The 15124-nt window shown below is 38.4% G+C and overlaps 3 protein-coding genes and 1 pseudogene across 5 annotated transcripts; 2 read left to right on the top strand and 2 right to left on the bottom strand.

Annotated features, from left to right (window-relative positions):
• On the top strand, positions 1-2173 carry LOC113325277 (annotated as a pseudogene).
• Positions 2174-3410: 1237 nt separating this feature from the next.
• LOC113325278 (polyribonucleotide nucleotidyltransferase 2, mitochondrial-like) lies at positions 3411-5672 on the top strand. Its single transcript, XM_026573478.1, has 3 exons — positions 3411-4160; positions 4244-5217; positions 5309-5672. Exons 1-3 carry the CDS (start codon positions 3411-3413, stop codon positions 5670-5672), a joined length of 2088 nt encoding a protein of 695 aa, XP_026429263.1.
• An 8-nt stretch (positions 5673-5680) lies between these two features.
• LOC113323214 (protein ABIL1-like) lies at positions 5681-9058 on the bottom strand. 3 transcript variants are annotated; one of them, XM_026571494.1, is made up of 10 exons: positions 8929-9058; positions 8451-8607; positions 7839-7921; positions 7486-7636; positions 7291-7390; positions 7101-7199; positions 6931-7009; positions 6548-6600; positions 6317-6426; positions 5681-6051 (listed from the first exon to the last, which is right to left on the bottom strand). In XM_026571494.1, the coding sequence occupies exons 2-10, from the start codon at positions 8580-8582 to the stop codon at positions 5899-5901; spliced, it is 960 nt and encodes a 319-aa protein (XP_026427279.1). In that variant the 5' UTR covers positions 8583-8607; positions 8929-9058; the 3' UTR covers positions 5681-5898. The 3 variants fall into 3 exon arrangements, with proteins under 3 accessions (XP_026427279.1, XP_026427278.1, XP_026427280.1); XM_026571493.1 differs by having other exon boundaries at positions 8826-9041; XM_026571495.1 differs by having other exon boundaries at positions 8925-9031.
• Positions 9059-10651: 1593 nt separating this feature from the next.
• Positions 10652-13535, bottom strand: LOC113322580. The gene is made up of 2 exons (XM_026570704.1): positions 12896-13535; positions 10652-11449 (listed from the first exon to the last, which is right to left on the bottom strand). The coding sequence occupies exons 1-2, from the start codon at positions 13270-13272 to the stop codon at positions 10945-10947; spliced, it is 882 nt and encodes a 293-aa protein (XP_026426489.1). The 5' UTR covers positions 13273-13535; the 3' UTR covers positions 10652-10944.
• Positions 13536-15124: the final 1589 nt, after the last annotated feature.

The raw sequence follows: 15124 nt of genomic DNA on the forward strand, positions 1-15124 counted from the left end.
ATGGCAATGTCATTAACCCTAGGTGGAAGAAGAAGATCAAATCTCCAATACTTTTCAACCTTAACTAAAAATGCTATCAGGTTGTACCAGATATACAATGAACAATTTGAGATTGGACCTTGCTGTTTTAGTTTTGAAACAACACCACCTAATCGATTTGATGATTCTGCTGCTGGTGCTGGTGGTGATGCTGGTGGTGCTGGTGGTGGTGCTGGGGTTTTAATGACGATGCGAGAAATGCAACCATCGATCGTAAGTATGACCGTAGGAGAACATGTATCAAAAGTCTTGTCTAATGCTTCTCTTCTTAATCCTTCTAGAACCATCCTAGACTCATTTCCACGGGTAATGGTTAATTATCTAGGAAAGCAGCATCCTTTCAAGGATACTTTTGGTGCACGGAGGGGCGGTGCCGGTACTCGTATTATTCGTACACCTATACGACCACTATTCCCTTCAGGCTTCTACCATGATGTGCAAGTAAATGCAAGAGTGCTATGTTGCAGCGAACATCATGATATAGATGTGATAGCTGCAAATGCAACATCTGCAGCTCTTATGCTGTCAGATATTCCTTGGGGTGGTCCAATCGGAGCCGTGCGAGCACGAAGGATAAATGGACAAGTTTTTGTTAATCCTGTAAATTTGGAACTTGGTTTTGCAGATATCGACTTGATTTATGCATGCACTCGAGATAAAACTCTAATGGTAGATTTACAAGCTCAGGAGATTACAGAGAAAGATCTTGAAGCTGCGCTAAAGCTAGCACATCAAGAAGCTGTGAAATATATTGTCCCTCAGATTAAGTTGGCTAAACAAGCTGGGAAATGTAAGAAGGATTACAAATTGTCAATGCTGGTTAAGGATAGCACTGTCAATAAACTTGAAAGCTTGGCAGAAGCAGCATTTGAAGCTGCACATGATTCTGCTGCATGTGAGAAGACTAAAGGTGAAGAAAATCTGGCAAAAATTACTGGAGATGCAAAAAAAGTGCTCGAGGCAGAAGAATGGGATGAAGAGAAAATAAAGCTGCTACATCCATATATAGTCGACAAACTGCGTAAAAAGATTTTCCATAGTTGGAATGTTGAAAAAGGTTTTAGACTCGATGGGAGGCTCTTTGACGAAGTTAGACAAGTAGATTGTAGAATGTCACCAGGATTACAAGGTTCGTCATTTTTTTGCGTGTGGAGCGACTCAGGTTTCGTGCACCGTGACACAAACAATACCAGAAACGGATGAAGCTGAACCTCAAGCTGAGTTTGTGGATGATAAGTATGTGCACTTTTCCAAAGGGAGATACTTTGACATGATTATTAGTTACCCCAGATATTTTTACAAGACTCGGCCCTTTAGGATTGACGGGGACTGTAAAAAGTGCGGTCACAATAGTTGTGAAGCTGAGGATGGCAGTTTTGTAGAGAATGCTTTGCTTCCACTTTTACCTATAGAAGATCTTTTCCCTTACGTCGTTTGTGTCAACTCACAAGTTGCATGCAACGATGGTTCTGCCTCTACAGCCACTGTTTGTGGAACCAGTATTGCTCTAATGGATGCTGGCGTCTCGCAAAGGAAACACGCTGCTGCTGTCTCAATGGGTTTAATTAGGGAAGTTACCTTTGGAAGTAATGAGTCTACTGACCATGGTTACCGGATTCTGACAGATTTATCAAATTTGGAAGAGCAGCTAGGGGACATGAACTTGAAAGTTGCAGGCTCATGGGATGGAATTACTGCACTTCAACTGGATCTAAATGTTGCTGGAGTTCCTTTAGACATTATATGTGAGTGCTTGGGACCTGCATTAAAGGCTCGCCTTCAAATCCTCGATCGCATGGAACAAGAGATACGTGTTCCTCGTTATTGTGTTTCAAATGAGTGGTATTGGCCATACCCTATAGTAGCTAAATATTTTCTCCCTGCTGAGTCTTTTAAGCGCCTGATCAATCCTGGTCCAGGTAGGTATGCTGAAAAGGGATGTTTCGAACGTGATACAGGTGCACGAATTACTAGTACTGAAGAAGATCGGGGTATAATTACATTAATTGCAAAGAGTAAAACAAGTCATTTAAGAGTTCTTGAAAAGGTTAGAGATATGGATGGGATTGAGGTTGAAGTTGATTACTCAACATACTATGATGATTTTGTTGCGGCCCGAAGAATTTTTCTTTGACAACAACACTGATGATTCATTGGCCATTTGGTTATCACTACTCTGATGGTATTAATTAGGGTCCATGCGAGATACCTGTGCATTAACTTGTAAAATTCTCAAGATTTCAAAATAAAATTGATTGGCTATAACAAATAAGGCTGTTTCCATTAGGATTTTGGGATTGGTATCAATTTACAAGGGCTTGCACCTTGGCAGAAGCCTAACTCATATTTGTTGTGATTTCACCATTTTCTGACTGATAGCTTTACTTTCAAGATTGAAATTCAAATTTTGGTTTATTGGTAGAATATGATTTAATGACGCAGTGCTATGAGTCAGATTGATTGAGTACTGACTCAGTTCATTTCACTCTAACTTTTTTTTTGGGGGGGGGGGGGGGAATTCATTTCTGTTCAAAATGATGTAAAATTCATCAAAATATGATTGAATAAAAAAGTTAAATTATTTTTCATTCATCAAAGTAAGTTTTATTTCCTTCTCAACTCCAAATACTTATTAGCAAATTATGAAGTCATCAAATTAGACCTTCATGACTATTTTTTTCGACAACAGCATCTATGTGTCACTACCCCGCCTGGATTGTAACCTAATGATATGCAACAACTATTGCAATCCTTGGCACCTGGGCAACTAGCTGGGCTGACACATTGTATTGCTGTTGTTGCTGCTGCTGCTGCACCATCTGCATGACGGCACAAACATTATTCATGCATTAGATAATTGTCATTAATCATATTTTATATATCTTACCCAACATTTCAAGAACAAAAAAAAAAAAAAAATCGCCCAGGTGTATATTACACTTGTTTACAATTAAAATGGAGAAAAAATAGACCAATACTAACCATTAATCCTTCCTGCTGCTTCAGCTGAGAAACCACCAAGAAGCAACAAGCATAAGGCCAGAGCCATGACTATCTTCATTGAGGAGCTACCCATTTTCATGTTCTGCGTTGTTGTTTGATTGATTCAGGAATGCATTTATAATGGTTTCCCGGTAATCAAAATTTAATTAGAGTCCATGCGTGACATCTCTGGCACTAACTTACAGGATTCTCAAGATTTGAAAACAAATATGACAAATAAGGTTGTTGTCATTTAGATTTTGGGATTTGTATCAATTCAAGAGGATTTTGGGTGAAAGTTGTTTGGGCCTGTCCTAGGGCCTGAGCGTGGGCGTAGGAAGTAATATATCCTGGGGTGTAAGGGAATCGGGTTCTCACTCACAGTCGTAATGGCAATGGCATTTGCCCTAGGTCGGAGAAGAAATGCAACAAATCTTCATTCCTTGTCAACCCTACCTAAAAATGCTATTAGGTTATACCAGACATACAAGGAAGACTTTGAGATTGAATCTTGCTGTTTTAGTTTTGAAACAACACCACCTAATCAATTTGATGATTCTGGCGCTGGTGGTGGTGTTGGTGATGGGGTTGTACTGACGATGCGAGATACGCTTCAATCGATGTTAAGAACAACTGCAGAAGAACAAGTTTCAAAAGTCTTGTCTACTGCTTCTCTTCTTAATCCTTGTGGTAACATTTTAAACTCATTCCCACGCGTAACTGTTGGTTACCATGGAAAGATGGAAAATTTTGGTGCACAGAGGGGAAGTGGCGGTACTCGGATTATTTGCACACCAATACGGCCACTCTTCCCTTCAGGATTCTACCATGATGTGAAAGTAATTTCAAGAGTACTATGTTGCAGCGAGCAGCAAGATATAGATGTATTAGCTGCAAACGCAGCATCTGCAGCTCTTATGTTGTCAGATATTCCTTGGGGAGGCCCGATTGGAGTTGTACGAGTAGGAAGGCTACAAGGAGAATTTGTTGTTAATCCCGTGAAGTCTGAACTTGCTTGTTGTAATATCGACTGGATTTATGCTTGTACTCGAGATAAGGCGCTAATGGTAGATATACAAGCTCAGGAGGTAACACAAGAGGATCTTGAACTGGGGCTAAGGCTAGCACATCAAGAAGCTGTAAAATATATTGACCCTCAGATTAAATTGGCTGCACAAGCTGGGAAATGTAAGAGGATTACACATTATCTATGCGTTTTAAGGAGGGCACTGTCCATCGAATAGAGAGCTTGGCAGAAGCACCATTTGAAGCTGCACATGATTCTGCTGCGTGTGATCAGAAGAGTAAAGGTGAAGAATATTTGGCAAAAATTACTGGAGATGCAAAAAGATTACTGGAGGTAGAGGAATGCGATGAGTGGAAAGCGAAGCTGCTACGTTCACGTATGGTCAACAAACTACGGAAAAAGATTTTCCATATATGGAATGTTGAGAATGGTGTAAGACTTGATGGGAGGCGCTTTGACGAAGTTAGACAAGTAGGTTGTGAATCCAGTGGAATGTCAGGATTACAAGGTTCATCATGTTTTGCTTGTGGGAGGACTAAGGTTTCATGCACGGTGACACAAACAAGACCAGGAACAGATGAAGCTGGACCTCAAGCTGGGCTTGTAGACCATCTGAACTATGACAACCCTATTCGTTATCCCGGATACTTGTACAAGACTCGACCCTTTAGGATTGAGGGAGACTGGAAAAAGTGTAGTGACAAAAGTTATGAAGCTGATGATGCCAATTTTGTAGAGAATGCGCTGGTTGCACTTTTACCTAAAGAAGATATTTTCCCTTACGTTGTTCGTGTCAACTCACAAGTTGTATGTCATGATGGTTCTGCCTCTGCGGCCTCTGTTTGTGGAGTGAGTATTGCGTTAATGGATGCTGGTGTTCCGCAAAGGAAACATGTGGCAGGCGTTTCAATTGGTCTAGTAAGGGAAAGAAGTACTCTGCATGGTTCCCGTTGCCGGATTTTGACTGATTTGTCAAGTTCGGACGAGCAGCTAGGTGACATGAACTTGAAAGTTGCAGGCTCATGGGAAGGCATAACTGCAGTTCAGTTGGATCTAAATGTTGCTGGAGTTCCTTCAGAGATTTTATGCAAGTGCTTAGGACCTGCATTAAATACTCACCTTCAGATCATCGATCGCATGGAACAAGAGATAAGTTGTTCCTCGCTATTGTGTTTCAAATGATTGGTTATGGCCTTACCCGATAGTAGCTGCATATTTTCTCCCTGTTCAGCATATTGACCGCCTGATTGATGGTCACAGACGTAGGTTCAAACGTGATACTCGTGAGGATACTTTCGAAGAGGCTACAGGTTCAAGAATTACTAGCTTCGGGAAAAATGGCAAAATTACAGTAGTTGCAATGAATAAAACAAGTCATATACAAGTCCTTAGAACGGTTAAAGATATGAAGGGAATCGAGGTTGAAGTTGATTACTCAAAATACTATGATGGCTTTGATGCTGCCCGAGAATTCTTTGACTCAGGCTATTGGTCCGAGTCGTCCGACGATTGCAGCCCGTATTTTGAAGAACTAGGTCCATTTGATGGTTTAGAACCACGTCACGACTCTGATTATGACTATTCTGACGGTTCAGAATTTTACGAGGATACCACTTGCACCTAAAATTAAAATTATAGGTATATGCCGTGGTATTTCACAGCAGTTAACTTTTTTTCTTCCAGTTTTCCTGTATATGTAGCCTTTTCAGACCTTTTTGAACAATCAAGATTGTTTGCTGTTAAAATTTACTTTTTAGATACATATGATGGGATCATATGATGGGATCAGTCTTTACAAAAAGATAATACTCTTAGCTATTTACTCACATAATAAGTAGTTCCTATGCGGACTATCCCGATATACAACCTGCCTTGGTTCTTTGTTTAGCCAGGAAGGCTGACAGCAAGCTTCTGCTGCGAATTGGAGCACGTATAATCTTCCGACCAGCATTGTCAAAGGATCTATGTGCGCCTACTTGTTTTGAGGCATGTGTTGAAGAATCCTGCAGACATGAGAAGAGGAAGTTCTCGTCAGGTTTACTGATATTCTCAAAACATTACAGCTTTATCTAATAACTCAGAAACAATCTGGTTACAGTTTTCTAACCCCACATGACCAGTTCATATGCTGCAAACAGAGGAGGTCAGGCAAACAAAGCCTAATTACAAAGAGCTAGTTTGGCCTTCTGATTTTAAATTTCACAGAAAGAGTCCAACTGATAAAGTGAAGGCATTAAAATATTTTTCGATGGTTAAGTTTGAAATTACCCTTCGGGTGACACCAAATGACGGCAGGGCCACATTCGAAGTAGGATCTCCAACAAGCGGCTGGTTTTGATGAGCTGAGGAACTTGATACAGATGCAGCATCTACGCTATCTAGAATTCAAAAGAGGTTACAATAAGAAATGTTATCACCCGTGTTCGATAAATCACATGAATCGTTCCAAATAGTTCAATTAGAAAAGAAACCTCCATAAGCAATACTAGTGGAAGATACCTAGCAGTTGAAAGGCTGCGGCAGTTGCTCTCAAGGCTTTTGTGTCTTCACTGCTGCATTATTAATTGAAAAACATTAAGCTTACGTAAAGAGACTGGTACGTTATTAAGAGAGACTGGCTTGTTACACAATGAAGGCTATTATTGAAAAAACACACACATTAGTCAAGTAGTCATCAATTCGTATGATCGAGATAAACAGTCAGAAGGTTGGTAAATCGCTGCCATGAGTGATTTTCTGGGCACTTATACTCGCGATCTCAATCTGTGTCCAGCAGAAGGTTGGTAAATTGGAGAGTTCAAGTAGCCATCAATTCAATGAATGAGATATACTTGACCCAATGCTAACGATGAGCTGAACAAAAGTGCACACATAATCGTTACCTTGTTGGCAACTGCTGATTCCCATTGAAAGATGTTTCCGATGATAAATGCCACGAAAGAGTTTGTGATGCCGGGATACCTATTTCCAATTACAACAGACCGCTAGATTACACCAGCTAAAAGTAGTGGTAAAAGAAAAGACTTCAGCTATGCATTGACAAAAGTAATACCTGAAGGATAGACACGTGGTTTTGCTTGATGAATAAGCTTTTGTCTTGCATCCATTTGTATATTTTGTGGACTAAAGTGCACCTTCTTATTAACAGAATCTAATTCGAATGGATCAATTTATACAAGTTAGAATTGCTCTTATGGTTTTCGTTATCACTCCTAAAGAAGCTAATAAAATTCAGAACTTACTTGGTAAAATATAATGCTTGTGATGTCTTGGAACAGATGTCAACAACTGCTGCTGCCTTAGACCCTCTTTGTCCATGTAAGTTTGGCAAGTAAGAAGTTCCTAATAAAAACAAATAAAACACTCCATGTTATGCCGCTGATTTATGTGTCAGTTCTCCAGATTAAGAGTTCAAAGCAGAGTCAACAAAGCCTTACTTGATTGAGACATGAAACTTTTAGCTCCATGGTCGAGATATCTTCCGTTTGTTGCTCAAAGAGGTCGGTTAGTTTGTAGGCAACAGTTCCAAGGTGATCAACAGCATTAACAAGAGCTCGCACTGCATAATCTTTCAGGTTGTCAAGTACCCTGAAACGCGGAATAATGGTTTATCAGAAGATAGAACAAACTGATAACAAATTCAACACCTTGATGTTTGACATGTGAACGAAATTCCAGTTAGACATAACATACAGTTTTTAGAATCAGGCACATAGCACTGTTATAATGGAGTTGGCGGTGCAACGGTAAATGAATGTTACAAACATACAGCCAAGTAAAGTATTCTTACATCTGTTTCTGCTCGCTGTTGAGATACGACTTTTCGCAATATTCAGCCGCAGAGTATAGTTGTGGCCTTAAGTTCTTTAATTCCTGATAAACAATCAAACAGCAACATACACAAATCTTGAGAAAATTGATGAATGTAGTCCCAATTAAAGCACAGATTACAAGATCATGTCAATTTCAAGTCCGCAAACAGTCAAAATGGAGTCATACATAAATAATTACACAAGTCAATTCTAATATACCAAATGCAGAATAACTGTAACTGATTTTGGTTCCGAAATTTCTATTTCTTGATAAACTTAACAAGTCTGATCAAATAAATTTTATCACTAATTGATCAAATCCAAAGGAATTTCCATTCCATAATTAAAGAGTCCGTGAAATTCAAAACAAAACAAAACAAAACAAAACAAAAAAATCAATCAAAATAAACAAATCACCATCACTAGCCTAATTAAAACATTTCTTAATCTCAATTAATCCATAACTGAAGTGTAAAGACTAGTGTGATCCAGCTCAAGAACAGTTAAACCGAAACAGTAAGAAACAATTTTCAGATCTAAATTGAAAGCTATGAAGAAAAAGACAGAGAGGGAGAGAGAGAGAGACTAACATGCAGAGCTTTAACGAAGCTTTTACTAGTTTCCATGGAGACTTCATCAAACGTCTTGCTTGGATTCTCATCATCATAAAATTCTTCCTCTTCTTCTTCTTCTAATTCAAACTGCTGCTGCTGGTGCTTCATTTTGAAGAATACAAATGAATTAAGCCTGTGGCAGAAGGAGACAATGAACAATTTTGAATTGTTTGTTGGGTTACAGTGACAAAGAGAGAAATCCCTAGAAAGAAATACAAAATTCCAGAAAGAATAATTGTTGTTAAAGGAAAGACAAATAAAAGAAAGATTAAAGAAAAAAAAAGGAATTGTTTTTAAAGTTTTTGGGGAAAGGGAGCGTTGCTCGTTAGGTGGAAGTGTACTCGGACCGACCCGGCTAAAGTTATTATCATCATATACAAGGCCAGCCAGAGTAAAGACTCTGTACTGCACTCGCACAGTGTGAAAGAAAGTGGCGGGTTGAAGTTGAACCTACTACGGTACTACTTTTCCAGCTCAGCTTGGATATTGTATTGTATTCTGAAACTTAGATGCTTAAATATCGGAAATGTGTCCCGTATTTCTTGCCACTCGTCTCTGTGTCTCTATATGCTCCTGGTGCTGGCTGAAGGCGGAGAGGGTATATATATATATATTGGTTTTGGCTTCTGTTTTTTTATTCAGAAATGATGATAGCCCACGTGGTATGTGTGTCAAGGCTGCTTACTTTATTGAAAAAAAGGATAGAGCCCACTTGGAGGGATGTGGGGTCCACTCCACAGTCCCCACTTGTTTGAAAAGTCAAGGGATGGATGGGACTTGGGAGTTGGGAGGGTGTTAACTTAATACCACTCAGTCCTCCATCTTTTTTTGGGGAAACTAACGAGTGATTTAAATTCTCACCGCTGCAACTTGCTAATGCTACATCATATATTGTTATTATCTGAAAACCCCACCGTTTGCAAATAAAAGCTTGAAAATTTGCTCTCCAGATATTTGAAATCTTTTAGAGCAACTGCAATGGTGCGATCAAAACCATAGACCAAATATCAAAGAAAACGACTAAATTTAAGTTTAGTTTGTGGTGTTACACTAGGGTGGAAGAATAAATTTGGTCAGGATCACTTTATACGTCCGCCCCATCACGGGATCATTTTATACCTTCGCCCCATCATCCATCAGGATCACATTATATCTTCGCCTCACTGAGGATCACATTATACCTTCGCCCCATCATCATGCTCATATTATACCTTCATCCCACTCATCATACGGATCAGGCTCACATTATACCTTCGCTCGGTATCAGGCGCACTTATAATGTCTGCTCGACTATATTTGGTTTTGGTCTTGGTCCCATACCAAATATACTCTGAGATTTGGTTTTAGTCCGGATTTTGCTCTTTAGTCCGTCCCATTGTGTCTGCTTTGTGGACCATATTTATAATTTTACTCGCCCACTATGGTTGCTCTTAGGCATGTTGCAGAATGTGGTGGACGTGCTTCGGGTCTTTCCCAAGCTTATTTGCTAAGCATTCTAATAACACATTTGGATACAAATTTGTTTCCGACTTCTGCTTCTCCAGGGAATCGAAGTCAGAAGCAGAATTATTTTGCTACACAAAAAATCAAAATTTCAACTTCTAGAAATCGAAGTCAGAAGCCAAATTGACTTTTCGATTTCTAGAAATCGAAAAGCTACTTCTGATGTGCTATCCAAACGGACTATAGACTATTTTTCAGACAATTCTACTTCTACTTTCTCATATATGACTACAAATCTTTTCTTGTGTTTTTTTTCTTTGGCCCCCCTGTAGTGCATCTGCATTATCCCAACTGTAGCTGATAACAAACACATCAGATATACTCATAAGATAAAATGAACGTCACTAATCAACTTATCTATCTAAACAGTTGGGTCGGGTGTATAAGGCAAATGAATTTCACAATCAAAGTCGAGATCAGGATGGGCCTAGCTCTCATTCATTTGCTTTTGATAAGTGTGGAAACTGGAAACCATTTCATTTTATACGCCTTGAAATATCTGGATGCACGTCTGATTCCAGCTCACTTGCACATGACAAACCTTCAGATTGCAAGGGATCCGGAAGAAATGATATAAGGTGTATTCTAAAACAAGGGATGAGTCGACAACAATGTATAATCTCATCCATAATATCAACACATTCTAAAGCCAAAAACTAGATCAGAACAATTAGTTGAGCAACAATGAGGAGTTATGCTAAGCAGTCGTTCAGATTATACTGTACAGAAATATACATAATTATTCAGGTTTACCAGCAGGTTGAGATAGTTTTTCTCTTCACACTCAAAATTGGAATCAAATGATTGAGAATCTGAGAAACAGGACTGCCCAGTTCCCAGACATTGATGAGCTGTGATGATAATGATCCCAAGTGTTGTATCGAATATAGGTTTTTACAGGGATAGGTAGATAAGTAACAGTACATACCGAAAAGTTTGTATACTTGCAAGGTCCTGCCAATTCCATTCACGCTCCAGACTCTGAGGCAGATCTCCAACTAAGAGCAAGTTTGAAAGCCAGATAGTACCTCACCCAAGTAAATCTCTGAATGAATGGCGTTGTACTTGCAACTGAAGCCGATAAAGCCTCGAAATAAGTTGGTCTAGGGGTAGAAGGGACACCAAGTGACTGTATCAATTCCTCCACTGCTTGTACTCGAAACAACTTTGGAGGTGAGGTCAGGGCGATATTATCCACTTTGTGCTCATAAATCTTTCCATTCTTATCAAGCTTGTACTCTGAAGTACCATCAAATCGGCCATGGCTCTCCCATGGGACTCGAGGTATACCATGAATGGTCCAACGAACCATTATGACCTTATCAACTCCAATTGGCTGTGAAACATTGATGATGTCAACCCATAAACCTTTGAAGAATATCTTGCCATAGAAGCGTAAAGCCCAGAAAATTGATTTGTAGTTCTTGATGCCGACAAAGGTGTTGAGAGGGTCTTTGAAGACAATGTCATCCCTGAATAATAACCCAAAACTTTATTAGCATGGCTGAACCTGACAGATAGTAGGAGAAAGAAAAAAAGAAACAATCATTTGGAGCCATAACAGTATCATGGCTTCACCGAGATGTTTTACACCAACTTCCAGTTATTCATATCGGTTATAGTGGCCAGCTGTCAGCTCTGCGTGAGCTTAAGGCATGCAAAAGAAACAAGCACCAACCTAAAACAGTACTACATATACTTTTACTCCAGGTAGACAGGTGAGTGGCATAGTCTTCAGAAACAAAGAAAAAAAAACAAGAAATGCAACCTTAGAAATGTGGCAAAGGCTTTCAATGGTGTATGTGACGAATGATGATGGCTACGGATCTGTCGGATTATGGACAAAGTACATGGACATTTTTATATTGGAAAAAAACCCATCCAAAAAAATTAATATGCTAAGAAATAAATTAGAGCTTATAATATCTTAATTCATGCTGCATCTGTTTGCAGTAAAGAAATTCAATGAAATACTAATTAAACCATACTAGCATTAACGAACACACATACTCCACTTTTGACAGGTGAGTCCACTTAGTCCCCACTCCAGCATAACAAACTATTCAGAAATGATTTCAGAGTCGTACTTCTACATAAGAAACTACCAAATCCCAAGAACCAAGTCGTTGCTATGGAAAAATCTACTATAACGAGTTCAGTAACAATCTTCCACCATCCATGTCTGCTCTTATAGTCCATCCCAAACTAACAATTACACTGTAATTATAACTCAAATTCAATAACACACTAGTTAAACCATACATAACATTGACAAAAAAATATACTCCACTTTTGACAGGCGAGTCCAATTAGTCCCCAATCCAGTATAACAAACTATTCAGAAATGGTCTCAAAGTCGTACGTCTACATAAGAAACTACCAAATCCCAAGAACCAAATTGTTGCTACGGAAAAATCTACTCTGATGAGTGATGTGTTCAGTTACAATCTTTCACCATACATGTCTTCTCTTGTAGTCCATCCCAAACTAACAATTACATTCTAATCATAACTCAAAAGTCACTTGAGTGCATAACTTCTGAGCTGCCATATTTTCACTTTATATCTTCTCCACATAAATAATTTGTATTCATTCACATGAAAGATTTTAACAAACACTCTACCCTAAACAACACTCTCCAATTTCTTTAACTTTTCATCCGCCAATCATTTTAGAACACACAAAATCAACAGGAATACACAATTAAAGGTCCCAATTCCCTATCCATACCATGAATGAACTGTTTTACCTTAAATCATTTGCTATTTCCTCCCTTACATAAACAATTTGATCAATCCAATCAAAGGGACACACAATCAATCACCACGAACATAACATGATAAATTACTCTAGTTTATCAAATCAATAAAATCCCAAATCAAGTAATGAAAATCAAAAATTCAAAAGTAAAAACAAACCTGTAGATATCGAAATTAAGCTCTTTATAAAAAATCTGAGGAAACTCTTCTCTCAATGTCCTAATAGCATACCCACTATTGACATAATAATTCTGTTTCTCTTCATCATCTTTATTATCATTCTGTTGTTTCTCTTTCACAGGTGCAGAAAAATGTGATGAAAATTCCAAATTATAAACATCACTTATCTTAACATCACAATACCTATTCTTCTTCTTCGTAATACTACTATCACTACTCGTACTTTTACTCAAACACCTAACCTGCACAATCCCAATCTTTCCATTCTTCTTCTTAGGGTTCTTGATAAACGAATTCACAGAAATTTCAGGTAAACCTAACAGAGAAGATGCAGCAGCAGCAGCAGCAGCAGACATTTTTCAGATTTTCCGAGGAGAGTAGGAGGTTATTATTATCCTCTTAGCACGAATTCCATTTGCCGCGAATAGATAAGTTTTGCGGATTAGGTCAGAAAATTGGGGTATGGGGTTTATGTCTTTTCTGATAATTGGGATTACGATGAGTAGAATTTGATAGGGGAAGAAGGAAAATGAGATTGATTTTGGGGCGGTGTTTGAAAAGTATTTGTTGTTGTGATAATTCATGTGAAAATGAATTGACGTGTGTGGAATATTATGGACCATATATCAGTATCCGCCCCAAAACGGGTGAAGTTTTGTGTTTGTCGTCGTGGAAGAACAAGGATTGTGCATATGTACTTGAAATCGTGTACAATTTACATTTTTCTATCGCAGTGCTTGGCAACTAGCTGTTAGGAGAGGTGCTGTAGGCGGTGAGGTGTTCATGTGTGCTTCACTTGGGTTCCGATGTTGTTGTTCTTTTTCCTTTCTTGTTGGGCACAGGGCAATTCGAGTGGCAATGGTTAATGGTGCATTCGGCTTCTTGAGTCAAAAGGAGAAATCAGAACCAAAACTAAGTTGTTTTGAAATCCGATACCCAAACTGATTTTCGATTTTTATAGGGTTTTTGGATGTACATTTAGAAGTTACTTTTTGGTTTCTGAAAGTCGAAATGCCATAAATCAGTTTGGCAATAATTTTTCAGAACGACTTCTAAAAGTAGAAAAGTCAGCTTTTTGTGAAGAAAAATAATTTTGCTTCTGACTTCCATTTCTGTCCAAACGCGCTAAAGTCAAAAAGCATCTTCTCATGTGCTATCCAAACAAGTGTGTTAATTTGCAGGCCGGGTAGATATGCAAACCGAGTTTTGGGCGGTGGGATCGAAAAGATTTCAACGTTACAACCTAAGCTAACCGTTGGGGTTGATATAGTCGTCCCAAGTTGAGATTATCATATCAATAAAAGACTATAATGGTTGAATTTTAAAAAGCCGCTATAATTTCTCTACCTATAAGTATCAAACTCATTCACGTCTCAAAATTCTCTTTTAATTTTTGTTCAACCTCTCTGATTTTCTCATGAGAAATGTCTCAAGATATTAGGCGTAAAAGGAATAGAAAACCACCTACGAATAAGCTCAGTCAACATTTGCCGAAAATCCAAGCAAACTTTGATGAAGAAAACAATGTCACTCTACTCAGGTTGACAATTATCCAAAGATCAAGGTCATTTATCTACAAAAGTTTCTATAGATCTACCTCCTGGTTCCACCTAGTTGTCGATAAATTTCCTTGGATTAGTTTGTACCATATTGAAGTGCGAAGAAACAACATGCCAAATTGGTGTATGTATCCGTGGAGCGTTGGTGGTACACTACACACGTTTCGTTTTATAGACTTCAAAGTAGGTATGTCGAATATTTATATTTATTGTCGAATAAATGCAATCAATACGAAGATGTATATGAAATTAACGATTTTTAATGTTTTACAGGAATAACTCCAATTGATTTGTATTTCCTACTTGGAATACCTTCTGATGATGTTCCATTGACCAATAAAGATGGTTGGCAGGATATAGATATAAAGATGAACTTCCATTGTACTTTACCTTCACAATCTAGTCGAAGTAGTTCAACTTAAGAAGTGGTGGAATTCCTAATTCCGGTTTAAAGTCATTTCTAACGTAAAAATTACATAATAGAGGCATTTATGATTCGGAAGGACATGACCCTGAAGCGGATACTGAAATTTTTAAGATTTTTATTTTATGGTTACTTGGTTCATGTTTTTTACCCAACTCTAGTGCTAGTACACAAGTAGGATGTGTAGAGACATTACGAGATATGAAGATTGTTGCAACTTATGAT

This window comes from Papaver somniferum, chromosome 11 (genome assembly GCF_003573695.1).
Source record: "Papaver somniferum cultivar HN1 chromosome 11, ASM357369v1, whole genome shotgun sequence".
Classification (NCBI taxonomy): domain Eukaryota; kingdom Viridiplantae; phylum Streptophyta; class Magnoliopsida; order Ranunculales; family Papaveraceae; genus Papaver; species Papaver somniferum.

What these genes read in the sequence shown, in the direction of transcription:
- LOC113322580 (XM_026570704.1), bottom strand. Translation starts at nt 13,272, where the DNA reads ATGTCTGCTGCTGCTGCTGCTGCTGCATCTTCTCTGTTAGGTTTACCT. An exon ending in CTTAATTTCGATATCTACAG is followed by an intron (nt 11,450 to 12,895) that starts GTTTGTTTTTAC and finishes GTTATTATTCAG; the next exon opens with GGATGACATTGTCTTCAAAG.
- LOC113323214 (XM_026571493.1), bottom strand. Translation starts at nt 8,848, where the DNA reads ATGATGATAATAACTTTAGCCGG. An exon ending in ATGATAATAACTTTAGCCGG is followed by an intron (nt 8,608 to 8,825) that starts GTCGGTCCGAGT and finishes CTTCTGCCACAG; the next exon opens with GCTTAATTCATTTGTATTCT. An exon ending in CGCAGCCTTTCAACTGCTAG is followed by an intron (nt 6,427 to 6,547) that starts GTATCTTCCACT and finishes TTTGAATTCTAG; the next exon opens with ATAGCGTAGATGCTGCATCT.
- LOC113325278 (XM_026573478.1), top strand. Translation starts at nt 3,411, where the DNA reads ATGGCAATGGCATTTGCCCTAGGTCGGAGAAGAAATGCAACAAATCTT. An exon ending in GGCTAGCACATCAAGAAGCT is followed by an intron (nt 4,161 to 4,243) that starts GTAAAATATATT and finishes ATGCGTTTTAAG; the next exon opens with GAGGGCACTGTCCATCGAAT. An exon ending in ATAAGTTGTTCCTCGCTATT is followed by an intron (nt 5,218 to 5,308) that starts GTGTTTCAAATG and finishes TGATGGTCACAG; the next exon opens with ACGTAGGTTCAAACGTGATA.